Genomic DNA, 17,708 nt, shown 5'->3' with positions numbered 1-17,708 from the left:
TCCAAAGGCCACCGCATACAGCACTTGTTTATACATTCCAAATTTTGTGTCTGTATGTCTTTCCTGAGACTGAGATATCTTCATTGAGATTTTTTTTTTTATTGAGCATTTTCTTCCGTTGTGGCACACCTCACAGCTCCAAACCAAGCAGGTGCACTAGTATCATGCATCTCTGCGTCAACATTAACTTTACAAGAACAGTCAACATGCGAGTTATGCATTCAAAACGCCCACCAGATGCAGTGCACCCAGCCCACGCAGTGTTTCCCATGTCGACCTTGTGAAACAGGCCTCGTCTGTATGGAGCGCCTGTTTGACTGCAACCCAACATGGCCGCTCATAGAGAGAGCTGTTCATCAGAGAGTGCAGAGCAGGTTCAGCCAGCGGTGATTAGCAGCGGCTGGCTACACACCCAGCCATCATCTTCCAGCTGAGAGAACGGAACCGGTTTTTCTGGCCCGAATCTCCTCCTTTCATTGTGCATGCCAGCAGAAGTGAAAAACAACAGCCAAAGAGTTTTGATGGTTTCGGTTGTCCTGGGACTCTTTTCCTTGTGCTGCAGTACAATAAGTACCACCTTGGATTGAGCCTAAAAGCTCTCTGATTGGTCACTTCGTCACATTTTCTGGCATGCTTTAGGTATTCCTCTTGGGTGTTTGTTTTTCAGCTGGTGGTTTTGTAAAATCTATAAGGACCATGTATGCTCATGTATGCTGCATAGTTAACATGCTATATGTGGAGGCTTCCCTTTGAAACCATTAAAAAGTGGCTCATGGATTCCTCAGATGAATGATCCTAGCATGTACAGTGTGTGGTCACCAAGGTGTGTCACTTTGGGGTTACAGTGCATCTAAGCCACGGGAAGAAACCTACTTCTAAGGGACTGAGAGGAAAAATGGCTCTGAAGAGAGTTTGAGTAATTACACCACCATTTACACAACCATTTACTTAATGAGACAATCACAGTCAACAGAAGGCTACAACAAAACATGGAAAAAGGCATGATGTACCAGGATAAAGCAACAAAATATAGATAGAAACATCAGCTCAATGGCTATATTGCTATGACTATGCATGTATTATTATTTTGATTTTACTATAATTGTTTACTAAGCTGGTGCTATAAATTCATACATTTTCCTCCATACATACAGAACTGAGAAACCAGAATATGTGAAGAGCATCACAAACATATACACAACATGGACAGTCACACATGTGAACATTACAAAACTGCGTATATGATCATAGACAGGTCAAATAAAAGTATACATCAAAATAAAATAAATGACGAGGATTACCAAACAAATTATGATCATTCTTGAAGGTACTGTCTGAGAAAATTTTGAGCAGAATTTGACATTGGTAATGAACTCCAGTTCCACAGTAGCACTGCAGTGGCTTAAAGAAATACCTTTAGGAGGTGGCATTCGTGTTAGATGCATGAACTGGCGAGTTTCGCCCAATGATTGTTAAGATAAGTTTCAGATTTAGCAGACAGACTGAATATTGCAAAATGGTGATGTCTGAACAAACGCGAAATTCATGAGCATTCAAACCACTAGTCAAGTGACATTTTTTGGCTCTGCAGGTACACAGAAGAGGGTGCTGCTTTAACACACCAACAGCAGGGGGTGCTCTTTTAATAGCATACACAGCCCGAACATCTTAGATGAATCCAGCATTTACCTCAATGTAAAACCTGTAAACATTGCCGATGGGTTCTGAGATCCCAGAACCCATCAGAAGACCGAGCTGTCCTCTTTCAAACTTTGCAGGGACCATGACACACCACTATGGCCAGCTTCAGAAAAACTATTTGACATTTAAAACATCATAATAAAGACAGTGGTTAATAAACTACACCTGCACTGCTCAGAATAAATCTGGACAACATGGTCACAGATGACAGCAGTTTACCCCTTTATGCAATGTTAAGAGCCATGACCCACAATGCTTCACGGCAAGATGTCAAAAGCTCTTAGTTTACACGTGGCTGTTGGTGTAATGGCGGCACCCAACAGCAGCACTGGAAAGACTTCCTGGAAAGATTCCCCGACTTGTCCAGCCCTGGTCATTCACAAGCCAGTTTACCGTCAAAGCTGGACAGGGCGAGGGCGAAGGCTTGCACTGCACACATGGGGTACTTATAGTCCAACGTGAAGGCATCGTCCGCCACACGCCCGAACTGCATGACAATGTAGCTGTCTGGAAACAGGAAACGCGAGAAGACATCTGTTACTGACAGTACACAGGGCTCAACCCACACAAAAAATAATATACTGAGAATATATTTTAGGGAATATATTTTTTAGCTCCATCAATATATTTATACTATGTGAATTACTGTCATTTTGGTATGTTGTAATATATTTCTGATTTGCATTCACATATTTTAATTGTATTTACAATGTATTATTTGGCTGAACAACATATTTCTCAGCATACTGCAAAGTATTTCTGTTTTGCATAAATATATTTTAATTGTATTTTACATTACATTACATTACACCATTTAGCAGATGCTCTTACCCAGAGCGACTTCCAAATAAGTGCATCACCATGCCAAGAGTAGTTATCGAGAAGTATTACAGGAGGTCAGTAAGATACTGACTAAACTAGTGTAGAGTGCTTTTTTTAAAGAAAAATTGCAATATTTGCATTATCTTCTTTGTCTGAACAATATATTTCTCAATATGTCGCAATATATATTTCACTTCCATATGGGAATATACAGTATGAGGCATATCATTCCAGTCTATAAACGTAACAACAGAATAGAAGTGGGGTAGAATTGTACAGACATCCAAATGAAGGATTCACTTCCTCCCAGTGCTGCCCAAACATTATAGCAATGTTTTAACAGTATCCAAATACTGTGGAAATTGTAGCTAATATGCAGCAAATAGAGAGTATGAACACACACGGATAAAACATTCTGGACAATTGGTGAAGGCATAACATTGTTGTAATGTGGCAGGAACATCGCGAGAACGGTAGGCGTCGCGCTGCTCACTGTCTTTGCTGTGGACGATCTGGAAGTTCTTGACAGAGGCCTGTGTGACGCGGCCGGAGAAGTTGAGCACGTAGGACGCCGTGTCGTCGTTCCACACCGGCGTCTTGTTGTGCAGCTCGATCAGGTTGTCCATCTGCCTGTTCTGGAAGCGCATGAGCAGCCCGTCGTTGTCCTGCCCGGGGGAAACAGAGACACTTTGTCACCAACGTTTCGCTCATTAACAGGCCGGTTACAAAGCACAGGGGTGGCGGCAGTGTGGTGTAGTGGTAAGGGGAAGGGCTCGTAACCAAAAGGTTGCGGGTTCGCGGGTCCCCCCCCAGGTACTACTGCTCTACCCTTGGCCAAGGGACATAACCCAGAATTGCCTCAGTAAATATCCGGCTGTATAAATGGGTAACGTGAAGTTGTAACGTATGTAAGTCACTCTGGATAAAGTGTCTGCTAAATGACAATAATACTCTAATACTGTGTGGAGTAACACTCACACAGGCACAGGCACTCATACAGGGACCTAATGTGTGAATATATACATGGATGCACTAATTAATCCTAATCAGTATTTACTGGTAGATGATCATTTCATAGTATCTCAAATAATTTCTCAAATAATTCATATCACATATTCCCATCATGAGCAAGCATCATGGTTTCATTTTTCACATCGCGAAGTATTATTACCAATGAAGAGGAAGGCATTTTCTGCTTAGCTGGTTTAAGGTTTAATGGGTAGAATGCTGACTGTTTGGGGAAGTACATATGCATTATGTTGCTGCAGTTCAACCGCAGGGAAAGGACAGGTGGAGACAGGGTTAAAATGTAATAAGAGAGATGTATATTTGTGGTGAAAGCCCTGGGCCTCATGGCCAAGGTAGGACAGTCTGTGACTTTTACTGATGAAGAAGTGCATTAGACAGAAGCATCTGCTGAGTCTATAAATAATGCCCTTCACTTTGGCTCGTAGTACATCCCTGACCATTTTAACTCCAGATTAATCAGTCTGTCTTAATTAAATGGCTGTAAGGCTACTGGAGCAATGATAGCGTCTCCTTGCTATGATCTCATTTAGTCAGCAGGGGGCAGCACCTCACAAAACAACGTTCCAACAATGGAGGATGTGCCTTTGCTTACATTGCGGGCTCTGATCGGAACTCGCTCGTTGTTCTCATCCATCCCTGGGATGACCACAGTCATCTTTCTCGGACCTTTGAACCCGAGGACGTTGGTCTCCTGGCAGGCCAAAGAGAAAAAAAAAGAAACAGTTTTCAGGGTATTTTTCTGCTCTTTGGCTAAAGTGTTTGATAATAATATTAACAGGAGAAGAAGAAGAAGAAGAAGCTTTTGTAAAAACAAAACACGGTAAAATTAAGATATAATAAAGACAAACGAGAGCAAACAAAATCAAATTAGCACAAAAAAGAGTAAACAAAAAAGAACATGTCATCCAAAAGCAACATTAAAAAAGTTACCATTAAAAATGTTTATATTTAATTTTAAGACCCTCTAACCTCTAACCAGAGTGTCTCCCCTTTTGTCCTAATTAGTTCTTGTTTGTAGGCTCAACATTGTGGAAACATTACAAGAAGGCTGTGCAGCTCCAGTCCTAGAGGGCAGCAAATCAGAGAGCTCCCCCGTTCTCTCAGAACCAATAAAACTCCCAGAGCTGGGGAGGACGGCTCTGTTGGCCCAATCGTGAAAACGGTTAGTGGAATTAAGTCCTTTAGTACCTGGTGGAAACAAACCACTGCAGACCCCTGAGGACTGAAGCTGCGCACACAAATATCACAGCCACTGGCAGCCGATGGTCACTCACATAGATGATGGCTGCAAGCTCCTGCCTAGCGTTGGACAGGTCACGGAGTGCACGGTCAGGGTTCAGCCCGTTATCAAACACCGTGAACTTGGTCCCCATTAGATTGGACCTGGAAGAACAAAACAGATTCGATCCAGTGCATTGATATATCTAAAATGCAGTTGTATATTATTCTAATGATTCTTGTGCTGAAAACATTTCTCAGCAAGAGAACATCCTAAATATGACAAAGCTGAGCAACTAACAATGTTTAAAGTCTTAATTATTACATACAAGATGTAATTATCATATTTGACACAAATGTTTCAAATTTATTGAATCCATATTAATCCATATGATTGTTTTCTTCTCTGGGGGAAAAGCACATGGTGACATTTTTGGTTTGAAAGAGTAAACAAAAGCTGACCAACTACCAATATTGACAATGTAAATTAGTACATACGAAATGTAATTATCACATAAGACATGAAGTTTTGAAATTTATTAATAACATCATTTAAAATTAAGATTGTCTTGCTTACAAAAGCCTGAACATATTCACAGATTCCATATTCCTTATCTGGGTCTTTGTCCTGGTCGGAGACATTGAACTACTGAGATTTACAAAACCCGAAATCCTTGTTTTACCTCAGCTTCCCAACGTAATTTTCTCCACCCCGTGACAAATCTGTGGCGTCTATGGAGATCAGGTAGTTGGAAGTTGTGCTCTTCTTGCGCTTTCGCCCAGCCAATAGAAACACCTGAGAGAAAAAAAAGGCTGGTAAAGACTTGTAATGTTGAGAACTCACTAGCGAGCCTCTGTTCTTCTGCAAACAGTCCAAGGAGATCACAGAATCACAATGAATGTAGAGATACTCAGTCATGAGCTGAGTCATTGGATGGTTATAATCTCTACTCAAGCATGACACTCACGCCTTCAGACTGTGAGAACAGGTCTCGCTAAAGCATTGTGAATGTGTGAGAGCTGGCAACCCGGATGATTGGCTGTTGCAGTTATTCCATGCATGACGACCGTTCTAGTCATTCATATTGGAAACTGGGTCTTCCTGCTGTTATTCACAAGCACCAAGCACCTTCTCCATTACCTTTCATGTTCGGTGACTCGTTTCCAACAGTTTCTGTGCTTTTGATAACATTCTGAAACCACCAGGAACATCAGTTAAACAGACTAATTGTCAAGGCCTTCATCCTTAACTTAATGAATAAAGTGTTGGACTGATTTGTAACGTGACTGTTTTTGTTGAAAACAAGCCACACTCATTTAAATGTGTCACATGAATGATGAAGCACGTTCCATATAGATTAAGTAGATATTTAATCAATTTTCAAACGCTATGAAGTCTCATCAGCAGAGAGTGGGATGGCACTATTGAAAGAGATGTAACCATAATGCAATGATGTAATCTGCTTTCAGATTTGAAGTAAACCCGAATGCTTTCTGAGGGTACAGTGTTTTGGTTCAAAAAAGTCAATAAATGAATTAATCAGTTAATTTATCTGTTAAGCATTCTGTTTAGATGGTTAATTAACCCTGGCTGTTGTGCAATGCTTGTCTCACCTTCTTCTCGTTGTCCAGGTGAAGGTAATAGGTGGGGTAGAAGCCGCGATCCATGCCCCTCTTGTCCCGCGTCACTTTGCACTTGATGGTGATGCCTTGGGGCGCCGGCTGAAGCACAAACTCCTCCAGGTTGTCAAACTCGATGACAGGCGAGGGGGCTCTCTCCTCCTCCTTGACACATCACACAGATCAAGGTAAGTGCCATAAAAGATCCTTACAGACCCACCTGTGACTTTCCAAGAAATTCCCAGTCAAAGCAACCCTGTGAATATAAGGGCTTTCTACACAAATCAAACTCAGCTTGATCTACCGTAACATTTGAAACAGCATGATGCAAGCTGAAGCACAGAGTTACTGTTCTGAAACTGGTGGCCTGGGACTCTTAGATCCTGGCAGATTGACACACAGCCATGCTGCTGGGCCTACTTTTTTCCCCTTTTTTCCTTTTCCCTTCTTCTTCTTCTGTGTGTCCTTGTTCTCCTCTTCATTGTCCTCAGCCTTGGCAGCTCCTGGGAGAAAGACAGAGAGAGACGGTAGGAGGGTGGGAAACATTCGTCAATTGACCCAAAAGGTGGAAGTTGCGGTACTGTCCCACTCTCACCTTTCTTTGTCCCCTTCTTGTCCTTGTCCTTGTCTTTCCCTGTCTGGAACATGGAGGCTGCGTCGGCACTGGCTGTGGATTTCTTCTTGCTCTTGCTGGATTTGCTCTCAGGTTCACTGTCGTCGCTGTCAGATTTGGCCACTGGTGGATTGAACGTGGAACCCCAGGTCCCCGTTAAACTCGAGTGTATTAAGATTCATTTTAATTTTCCTCACCCCAACATAAGCATATGTGATACCACCCAGCTAGTGCTACATTTCAATTTAGGCAAAAGCATGTTTATATTGTTCTCAGAAAAAAAAAAAAAAAATCAATCACATATATAAACATGCTTAGGGACCTGACAAATGTGGAAAATTTAACCACTATTCTCAGAAAGGTATTTTGCCAACCTTTAATATCAGATACATAGAATTAATACACACTTGGAGAACCAAATTGGCTAAATAAATAATTAATCCCTGGTTAGGGCTAATCAAGGTCTATGGAATATCACCCAAGGAGTACATGCATGATTGGTGTGATATGAATCTGGAACGTTCCAGAAGAAGCCAAACTCACCTTTCTTGTTGCTGTTGAAATCTGACTTGTCTCCACTGATCATGAACATGGAGGCTGGTTCGTTCTTTTTGGACTTTGCTGATTTTCCTTTAGCATCAGATTCATTTTTGTCTTCTGGTTGGAGGGAAAAAAACAGGACAGAGATGAAGGATCTTTGGGAACTGATTTAGACCTGGGCTTCAGGGACATGGTGGATTTTAGAAACCAGAGGAGCTCTCAAATTTGTGAGTTCTGGGTACATTTCTTTAATGTAAACTATACCCAAAGTTTACTTTGGCCATGTGAACAGAATCAAAGACTTTGCCTATATGTTTGTTAAAATATTGTCACATACCTTTTTTAAAATGATCCATACATATTTTGAATTTAACACATTCCAGCCAGTCAAAGAAAGAACTTAAATCTTAACTTAATTCTCTCACCAGCATGGAAGATCACAAGTAAATTAAGTAAAATACTGTTCCTACAGGATAAATGTATTCAATATGTTCAGGTGTGCAGTCTGAATTGGGTTTTATGTGCCATGAAGATTAGCTAATCCACAGTAAGGACTGAGCTGTTTATATAATCTGATTTGGAATCTTAAAGCTAATTTCTATATGATGTAATGACTTGTAATAACTCCCTGTGCCTGAACATCTGAGGAAGTAATCTTATGTTTCCACAAGCTGCCACATTGTAACTTCCATTGGTCTGGTGCTTAATTGAGACTCACTTTCCAAACATTACTCTGTGAATCTTTGCCTAATCCTCTTACTACATGGAGACCATGTCTGGCTCCTGCTGTAATCTTCAGCAAAAACAGTGAAGGCCTAACTTAAATGGTCTCCCTGTTTTTAAAGCACATATATATGTGTATGTGTGTGGAGACATACGCATATATGTGTAACAACAACATATGAAGGAGTGGGTCCTTGGAGGTTGTCAGTGCCTTCTTTACACATACTCCAGTCTTGCGCAGAAAGAAGGTCTGATCCCACCTGTTCTGTTGAAACATTTGCTAACTTAAGATGGTGGGAACACCTGCATTACCATATCTGTTATTATCATCTGTGTGTTCATTATGTGTGTTAGATTACCTTCAAAGCAATCTGAACACAGTGATTCAGTAACAGCAGGCTATAGCAGTTAGGATGGGATGTAAGGCTTGCTTTAAGAATGTAATAAAAGGGCATATTAGTTGTGGGAACGTTTAAGAACATCCTTTCCGCAATAGGGCCCAAACCACAGATCATAACCAAAAGCCTTTGGATGGATTTGTAGAGGAATGACAGTTAGTTTTCCTTAGAGATTTGCTACATGCTTTGTGGTAAGGATGCAAAACATACCTTTGGCCTTTGATTTCTTGTCTTTTGTCGGGGTGCTCTCTTTGGTGGCTTTCTTCTTGGTCTTTTTCTGAGGGGCTTCATCCTCTTCCTCGTCTTCATCATCATCTTCATCATCTGAGGCTGGACCTGAGACAAAATGGCAGAAATGCTCAGGCAACTTCCCTGGCTTGTCTGAGAGGTTTGGAAAGTTTTGGGATTTTACTTGGGATTCTGGGGTGGGACAGCACAGCAAACCTGGCTGAAATGGTTGAGATCCATTGTCAGTTGCCATTTTTACCAAAGAAATCCTGACACAAGCTCTCTACAGTTATTACTGTATGTGGCTCATTCAGTGAATGAGACAAATTCAAACTACTCTAACACTTATGTCTTGTACACCAAGGGCATCTCAATTCTAGCTCTGGAGGGACACAAATCAACATATGTACAAGCTCTCTTTAAACCACTAAAACTGTCAGAACTATGGAGGGAAGCTAAATGCCTCAAAAATTCTGTAATTCATTTTCCAGATCTGATATAGTCACTCCAACTCATTGAAGTTAGGCATTATGGATAAACTAGAGCAATAAAGAACAAGATTTGTTAAATCTGGAATAAAAGCCAATAGGGACTACTGCCTGCCAGCACGAGTGGTGAGTAGCCCTGGTGTAAACACAGACTTATCTACTAGATTTCACTCTGTGTATGTAACGAGCCACACTAAACCCATTAAATTCCATGTCTGAGATTCCACGCTACAGAAAACCCTTACTTTTCTTCTTTTTTGGAGCACTTTTTGTCTTCTTCTTTGTCTCTTTCTCTAAGGGCTCTTTTTCTGTTTTCTTTTTCTTCACTTTCTTTGCATCTTTTTTTGGATGAAAAAAGGAAAAGGGAACAATTCTGATTAGCGACCGAAAAGGCGCTGGCAATGCCCTGCGCAATTTATCAATCAATCGGCAAGATCTGCGCACAGGTTATTTTCAATGACATTTCATGAATCTCCACTGCCATCAAGAATAGCCACAAAAGGGTAAGTCCATTATGCATTCAACCAACTAATGCAATCAAGCTGGCCTAACAATAGAAGAACCACTTATCTGCTGCAAAGCTAATCGCTTATCAAGCGCCAAGTTACCATGCTACAATGAACAATGAACAAAAATAAAACAAAAAAAGATCATAAATGACTTTGGGCTAGGACATATCACATGAAGGGACCCATTAAGTGTTTTTTCTGTGTTGTATTGTCCCCACAGGAACTCAGTCATTCAGAATCATTTCACATTTCTTTCACAACATCGGATCGGTTTCACAGTTATTACAATTTATGGGAAAGAAATATGTTGTGTTTACGAAATAAAAAAAGCATAACTGCCTATTTAATCCAAAGTGCATTGCAGAAAAAATGAACAGGGGCTGAACTAACGCTGGTTAACAGAGGCCTCAAACATGTGAGTGTTGTTGAGGTTAGGCAGTGAGGACCTTGTTTAACAAAGTATTAAATTTCAGAAGTAGAGAGTGAAGTTCCCAAGGTCTGGGATCAGAGTGTGACCCTCACTTCGAGATGGTGTGCTCTCATCCTCTTCTGAGAGGACTTCACTCTTCTTGCTCTTGGTTTTCTTTGGCTTGGCCTCTGCGCCATTGGTCTGGGACAGGACAGAGTCTTGCTTCTTCTTTTTGGGCTTCTATGAGGTGCACCTTCGAAAATCACAGAAACAGAATTCAGCACTACTGTCTGCACATGTGTGATAAGAAAATATACTCACTAATAAAAATGTTAAGAAACTCATTAAAGACTAATTAAAATGAAAAAAAAAAATTGAATTGTGATGGATTGTGTATTTTGCATCTTTTTTGCAGATTTAAAAAAAACCAAATATCTGCAACCTAATTTGATATTTCCCTATTTTTGATTATGTATAGCTAGGAAAGGAAAGGCCAGCAGCATTGTTGCAAAAGGTTATGTGAGGTGAGACAGTTTCAACTATAAGAAATGTCCCAATTCAGGAATGAAAGAGTACTGATTAGACTCCATCTTGCCCCAGTGACATCATAAATTTCCACTTGAAAGGACAGGCTACATGGCTAAATTTGTACATGATTAACTCAGCCCACACGTTCTTAAATGCAGTTCAAATATACTGTAGGGTAAGCATCGTTTCAGTGACTTACCATTTAACAGTCAATGGGGAATAGCAAGGGAAAAAACAAAAAAAAACAAAAAGCAGGTTGAAATCATAAGTGCATTCCATATTAGTGATAAAGCACCAATCAATGAATGAATCAAAACTATGAAATAGTTTTTGCAAGACATCGGTATAGGCAAGGGTTCATAATAACAATAACTGCCTAGTCAAATATATGTAATTTGAATCTCTGATCATTTGAATATTAGGAATGATGTTTACATTGGCATCATTTTCCTCGAATTTGCAAATTTACACAAAAAGGAAAAAAAAATTAAAGTTTGTTTTGGGCCTTTTCAGGATCTCTAAACTACTTTACTGTGAGGACATAGCTCACCACAAATGTGTATCACCAACTCGGGCAATGAAATACTGTTATTTTGAATCATAAACACCTACTACACAAAATATGAGGCAGGGCTTCTGTTCAGCCAGTTGGAATGGGATGATTTAAGTGGCCAGACTGATATACACAAATTAATAATATTGACTCCACACACCCCCACCCCGACACCAGGAACCCACCTATTCTTTCCAGAAGCTGCCAAGGGACCTTTAATGGACCTGTGTTTAGTGTATTGTGTATGTTTAATCTACCACAATCTTCTTGATGGTTGCAGGTTTGACTCCCAAATGGGACACTGCTGTTGCTTTTTCTGAATGGTAATTCACTCACATTGCTCCAGTAATATGACCAGCTGTATAAATGGATGATACTATGAATAAACTATAAACAAACAATGGTCTCTATGTGAATTTGTAAGGTCAAGTAACTATGAAGTTGTTTTTTTTTAAATTGAATTACATATGACTCACACATGCCTTGAGTGATTGGTTTCCATTGACAGAACCTCAAATTTTATCCCATAAGACATCACAGCCACCATTCCACATTGTCTGCAGTAATGTTAAACCAAAGGCCAGGTGTAGAGCAGGCGATATGTAATCTGTCACCATACAGTGTGGCTTGGCCTCAAGAGTCCTGCTCCATCATCTCCACCAATGGTCATTCCTCAACTGTTTCAGCATTTCCCAGGCACTGAACACGCTATCAAGTCTTTCCCTGTGTTCTGGAGACAATGGTCCTTTCACCAAAGGACAATTGCTGTATTACAATGAGGGTGGATCTGGTGGGAGAGCTCCTTAAAATTGGGGGTGGCAGCTGGCATACTGGAATGGCCAAACTGGCACAAAGAATCCTAGTCAGTCATGGGTTGAAATTCTTGGTGGGGCCAGTCGAATTTAAAGGGCCATCTGTTATAGCAGGGCCTGATGAACAGGCCTGTTTTTTTCTGAACACCCTACTATTCATGCCAAGCCACTGTTCAACACTGTTGACATTTTGAATGATTCTGTGAAATAATTTTGTATCTACAAATGAGGAACTTTAAAGCATCAGAGGAATGCCTGTATATCCACAGTAACAAAAGTTTACATCTTTATTTCACATTTATAACACAATGAAGATGTTTTTTATGGCATTTGTGAAGACAGGCCAGTGCACCAAGAGCCTACACCAGTTTTATTGAGGAGGTAATAATCATAATTCAACCATTCTTGAGTAAAATAATGTCACCTTCTTGTGAGTATTTTTCATAAGAATACAGAAATACATATGCACTTTCAAGAGGCATGGATTTTGCCTACTTTCAATTGAGAAAAGTAACTGCTGAACATGTATCAAGATTTAATAAGTGGATTTAAGGAACTGTTTGTGTTTTCTTTACCATCACAAACACCTCAGTTAAAGGGATAACTGGAATTTTTAAATTGAATATTTTGAGCAGTATTCTCTCAGATATATCAGTAAATGTCATTCAGTAATGCATGTTAGGAGCAGCTCAGGGGCAGCCGCTCCTCTGGGACCAATGCTTGAAGCATTGAGTGTTCAGTAATTCCAGTGGTGTCCTTACTGTGGCAGCCTTGGCCTGCACAAGTGGTTCTTGAGGTCTGCAAACATTGTTTGATATAAATATCTAAAACACATCATTCAAGTTCATTGCTACCATTTGACATATAGCAATACTTATTTTTCAACTCACCCAGTTTTTGCAAAAGTGAACCCATGAAAATCCTATATCTGGTTATAGGGCTGTATCCCCAATTAATTCTAAATCAGTGATGAGCAAGTAAATTTTGTGTCTGTCTACATTAACGCAAAACTTCCTACCTCTCTTTGAAGCTCGCCTGCTAAAATGAGTTCTCTAGCTGATAAAAGAAAAAACATCATCTAACTAACCAACATGATTTGAATATCAACTTCACCAGAGCAAATGCTTCATTAAATTAGCAAGTATTTGTGTGACCCAAAAATTAAAAAAAAAAAAACAAGGAGCACTGTATTTACTAAAATAATAATATATGTCAATAGGTCACTTGATTAAAACATACATTTTGTTTGGTGCATTATGATTTGATTTTGCAGGGTTGCATAAGGTTCTGAATTTTTGAGTGTGCCATAGTTATTTGTCCTCACAGCACCACGGAAAGAGCCTGTAAATGAAATCCAAGCCCTCTTTCTGATGCCAAAGGAGATTAACCCAGTCCCCGGAAACTCTTCAGAAACCACATATACTTCAGCTGCTATCAGTGTCAGAGTCCAATCCAGTCCGAACTGTCTGTTCCCTTTTTAGGTTTTCTGTGAATTGTCATAAAATACATCACTATTGTAACCATTTCTCAATATTTCGCAAACCTTTACACAGGATCACTGCCGATGAAGCAGTGCTGTGTCCACTAGTGTACTCTCTATTCGGTGAATACATGTGTATGTCATTGCCTTGAACTGGGGATATGTGATACTGCATTACGAAAAATGAAGCAGCAACATTAATGTTAAACCTGAATTTATCTGTGCTGCAGGAGATGAAAACCCTTCATTTGTGACATGGGGTCACAGATCAATTTCCACTCACTTCTGTTAGAAGTCTGACGCATACTCAGATAAAATGATAGAGCATTCGAGGAGAGTCTGTGAAAGCGGGAAGCATCCACACGGCCTGCTGTGATCCTCTAGCTGTTTGTGGGAGCCTGTAATCCCATTACAGACAATCTTGTTTCCATTTATACCTTCATCCTAAAGAGATGCTGGCCACAGAGGGGCAGTTAGTGTGCGATTCATAGTGATGGAAATTTGATAGAATGTGACACAGTGGTAAGGAATAGGAGTGGTTCAATTCCCTAGTGGTGCACTGCTGGAAGCTCTAGATAAGTATGACTGCTATGCAATGTTAATGTAATGACTAAGGGCATGTTCAATCTAACTGCAGTGTGTTTGTGTCTATAACATTGATATTAAATGCAAACTTTAATGTTTACAGTAAATCATGATGACCATAAACCAGAGCAGAATTTAATCATACACCTTCTCCTGTGGTAGGCCTTCTTTATGGAAAGAATAATGTCCACATTAACCAAACAGAGGGGAAAACCGAAGTTGTCAGACGCGATGTAATAAGCTATCACACCCGAACAGGGTGAAAGCCATTCCCATGATGCCTTGCATGAGAGGGATATTTTTGCATTTGTAGTCACAAGGTATGCTCAGTCAAAAACAACAGCAGAACTGATTAGAAAAGGCTGGCAAAGACAAGAGTCATATATTAACCAGACAACTAAAAGTGTGGCTGGCCGTCTAGCATAGTGGTTAGGGGTGGCAGTGTAGTGTAGTGGTAGGAGCAGGGCACTGCTGCTGTACCCTCTGGCAAGGTACTTAACCCCTAATTGCCTCAGTAGATATATCCAACTGTGTAAATGGATAACATTGTAAAATGTAACTGATGTAAGTCACTCTGGATAAGAGTGTCTGCTATATGATAATAATGTAATGTAATGAAGTATCATTATGTGTATGTGCTTTATTGGCACAGTCATGGTTTTCATACCATGTACAAAGCCAACAGCCAACAGCATACTATATAACATGTAATGAAAAATTCTACCTTTAGAGTGATCTCTGTGATTCTATGTTCAAGGCATTCTTAGGCATTTGTCCAGCTTCCTGTGAAATTGACAGACTGTGTCTGATTACATCACTGTGTGATGAAGCCCAAGATCTTACATTAACCTTAGGCACTTAATACTAAATAAGAAACAAGGCCTCCATTGACACAGTGTTTTTAATTAGCTAGCAAATAGGGTTCTCCCACTTTAAAATGCACCAGGGGTGCTTCTATGATAAAATGACTCTTTTATCAAAGAAGAAGGTACTTTGTTGAAAATTCCAAGCATTTCCATCTTACAATCTGTGTTTGGTATGGTCTAGGTTCATTTTTAGACAGATGCCTATTGACATTTTAAAATGAAATTAAAAATAATTTTCAATTTTGAATCATAAACATATATATTATGAGGTAAGGCAAGGAAGGACAACCCAATTTTTAGAGAAACATTGTGAGGACATGGAAAATCTGTATTAAACTCATGTCATTGGTTAGATGATTCACTGGCCAACAGATCCCCAAAATTTCTCTTGTGTAACTCAAACTCAAAGCCAGTTCTTAGCTGTCTCATATACGCAAGACAAACATACAAAACACATCACAACATGTGCCATGAAAACTCAAAACAGCGATAGCATCTGCAGACAAACTTCTGATCAAGCATTGCACATCCTGCCATGCCTACTTGCATTTCTGAAGGAAAGCATTAATACTGAGGCCGCCTCCAAAACAAGATTACATCATCAGGTTAAACCACCATATATACCCACCCGACAATATTACCTTATCTGTAGACATGGTCAGATATATCAAATCTGCTTATTGGAAAGATCAGTTCTGTTGATCCGAGCGGTGATGAATAAAATCCTCCAGTTAAAAAAAGGGAACTCAAACTGGGGTGCACAGGGAGTGCTCTGATCTGTAGTCACTGAGTCCCCATCAGCAGACGTTGATAATAGGATTTTCTGCGGATCCATCTGCTTGGGGGATACACATCAGTGGAAGAAACCAAGATGTGGGGGGAGGGTTTGGGCTTTGGAGGGCTGTACCATTTGCGGTCTCCCCCCTCGTGAGGGAGCTGGCGTCAGTGACAGTAATGACCGTTGCAAAAGCCTGGCGTGATGCCAAGAGGCCACAGGCCATCACCGGACATCCATGTGGAACAGACATCCACTGTGAAAGGCTGATAGCTTCATACCAGGTGACTCACACACACACACACACACACACACACACGCACACACACACTCAAACTCACACGACCCAAGTGACCCACCTACTCTCATAGAAACAATTAGCAAATTACATCACCAACTCACCTCCACACCTCATGCAAACTACATCTTAAAAGTGATTCACCATTCATTGGTTGCCTGGCAACACTGGTCACCAGGTTACGGATGCAAATGAAAAATGGTGATGTGATGAGCACTTTGGGAAATCAAAAGCGTCTTTAAGGAAAATCTCTTACCTTAGTCTTCCCTGGAGTGGAGTCATCTCCTTGAAGGCTGAAAAATGAATAAGGGAAATGAATGCTGTTTTCATTTCTGCCCAATCTCAATGCGTCTCTGCGGAGACTGCCAACCTGTGTCATAAAGGTGAAACAATACTGAACCAATACTAAGGTGTAATTAGTTCTCTTTAGTGTTATAACATATGTCATCATCTTTTAATGCACAGCTTGATATGAAAAATTGCAATGACAATTATTAATCAGCAGTGATGTAAGGTTTTTCCTATGATAAAACATGTGGTGTCCATGTGGTGTCCAGGTGTCTGTGCTCATATGGGCAGGAAGGACATGTGTTCTATGACACTCACTTGTCTGATGGCCAGGCCTCCTTCAGAGCCTCCTTCTGGAAGGACACAGGAGACATTCTGTGACACGCTGAACCACAGCCAAATAAATCCTTTTTTTTTTGCAGCCTAGCTGCATTTTTTCCCTAATCATGTATGTTCCTAGCAGGTGTCCTTGTGCAGGGTGATTTATAGCTCAGTTGTTTCCACCTGTTGGTCAAACTTTGAACTACAGCTCTCTGCCACACATGGATGCCCTACTGACAGAATCTAACAGAATGCAGAGAGAGCCTCATGAACCAGGCCACGTGGTGACAACATGCCAAAAATGTACATTTTAAAACACAACAGTGGACTGCAGAGGGATCCCATATTCTTTTCAAATTAAGATATCTGGATTAGCAATTAAGTAAAAATAATGTTTTGCATCATCTCATAAAGGCATATATAAATTAACACATTTACTAAATATCAAAGCAACAGATACAAATGAACATTTTAGCAATAAAAAGCATCCACTCAACACACTGATCCATCTCAGATCCATGCTGTCCCTCTATGACCTCATTCTCCGCTGAACTTTGATTCTACACGCCACCCACCCTGCCTTTGAGGTTCCTGGGCCCCGCCAGCATTTCCTCCGTCACTCCACCTTGCAGAGAGAAAGATGGTGTCCTGTTTCCTGGAAAAATGGTGCGTTGCACCTCCCCTCTCACGCCGCTTGCACCAAGTGACCCCACTAGCGGCCCTAATAGGATTGCCATCGGTGTCACAGACTGCCAGCTTCCCCGCTGGGGGATACAGACAGACCCTCGAGACTGACGTCACTTTGAACTCCACTGGCCATCTGTGAGGATTCAAACTAGGCAATGTGGCTACGGCCAGGATTTAGGTCATAAATAGGGGGCTAGGGGCCTGGGAACAACATGCC

The 17,708-nt window shown here is 40.6% G+C and overlaps 1 protein-coding gene across 4 annotated transcripts; it reads right to left on the bottom strand.

Annotated features, from left to right (window-relative positions):
• Positions 1-1,006: 1,006 nt before the first annotated feature.
• Positions 1,007-17,472, bottom strand: tulp1a (TUB like protein 1a). 4 transcript variants are annotated; one of them, XM_036532438.1, is made up of 14 exons: positions 17,380-17,472; positions 16,802-16,836; positions 16,452-16,488; positions 10,412-10,538; positions 8,875-9,000; positions 7,547-7,660; positions 6,986-7,126; positions 6,811-6,893; positions 6,385-6,555; positions 5,454-5,566; positions 4,827-4,935; positions 4,145-4,243; positions 3,017-3,188; positions 1,008-2,208 (listed from the first exon to the last, which is right to left on the bottom strand). In XM_036532438.1, the coding sequence occupies exons 1-14, from the start codon at positions 17,410-17,412 to the stop codon at positions 2,075-2,077; spliced, it is 1,494 nt and encodes a 497-aa protein (XP_036388331.1). In that variant the 5' UTR covers positions 17,413-17,472; the 3' UTR covers positions 1,008-2,074. The 4 variants fall into 4 exon arrangements, with proteins under 4 accessions (XP_036388333.1, XP_036388331.1, XP_036388330.1 ...); XM_036532437.1 differs by lacking the exons at positions 16,802-16,836; positions 17,380-17,472 and having other exon boundaries at positions 16,452-16,639; XM_036532439.1 differs by lacking the exons at positions 16,452-16,488; positions 16,802-16,836; positions 17,380-17,472 and adding an exon at positions 15,764-15,961 and having other exon boundaries at positions 1,010-2,208.
• Positions 17,473-17,708: the final 236 nt, after the last annotated feature.

Source organism: Megalops cyprinoides, chromosome 7 (assembly GCF_013368585.1).
Source record: "Megalops cyprinoides isolate fMegCyp1 chromosome 7, fMegCyp1.pri, whole genome shotgun sequence".
In the NCBI taxonomy this organism is placed as follows: domain Eukaryota; kingdom Metazoa; phylum Chordata; class Actinopteri; order Elopiformes; family Megalopidae; genus Megalops; species Megalops cyprinoides.
This window is presented reverse-complemented; position numbering and strand designations above follow the sequence as displayed.

Bases quoted from the DNA above. Each gene is read 5' to 3' on its own strand.
- tulp1a (XM_036532437.1), bottom strand. From the start codon at position 16,574: ATGACACAGGTTGGCAGTCTCCGCAGAGACGCATTGAGATTGGGCAGA. The intron at 10,539-16,451 runs GTAAGAGATTTT...TGCACCTCATAG, and splicing joins CCACTCCAGGGAAGACTAAG to AAGCCCAAAAAGAAGAAGCA. The intron at 4,244-4,826 runs GTGAGTGACCAT...TTGGCCTGCCAG, and splicing joins AGCTTGCAGCCATCATCTAT to GAGACCAACGTCCTCGGGTT.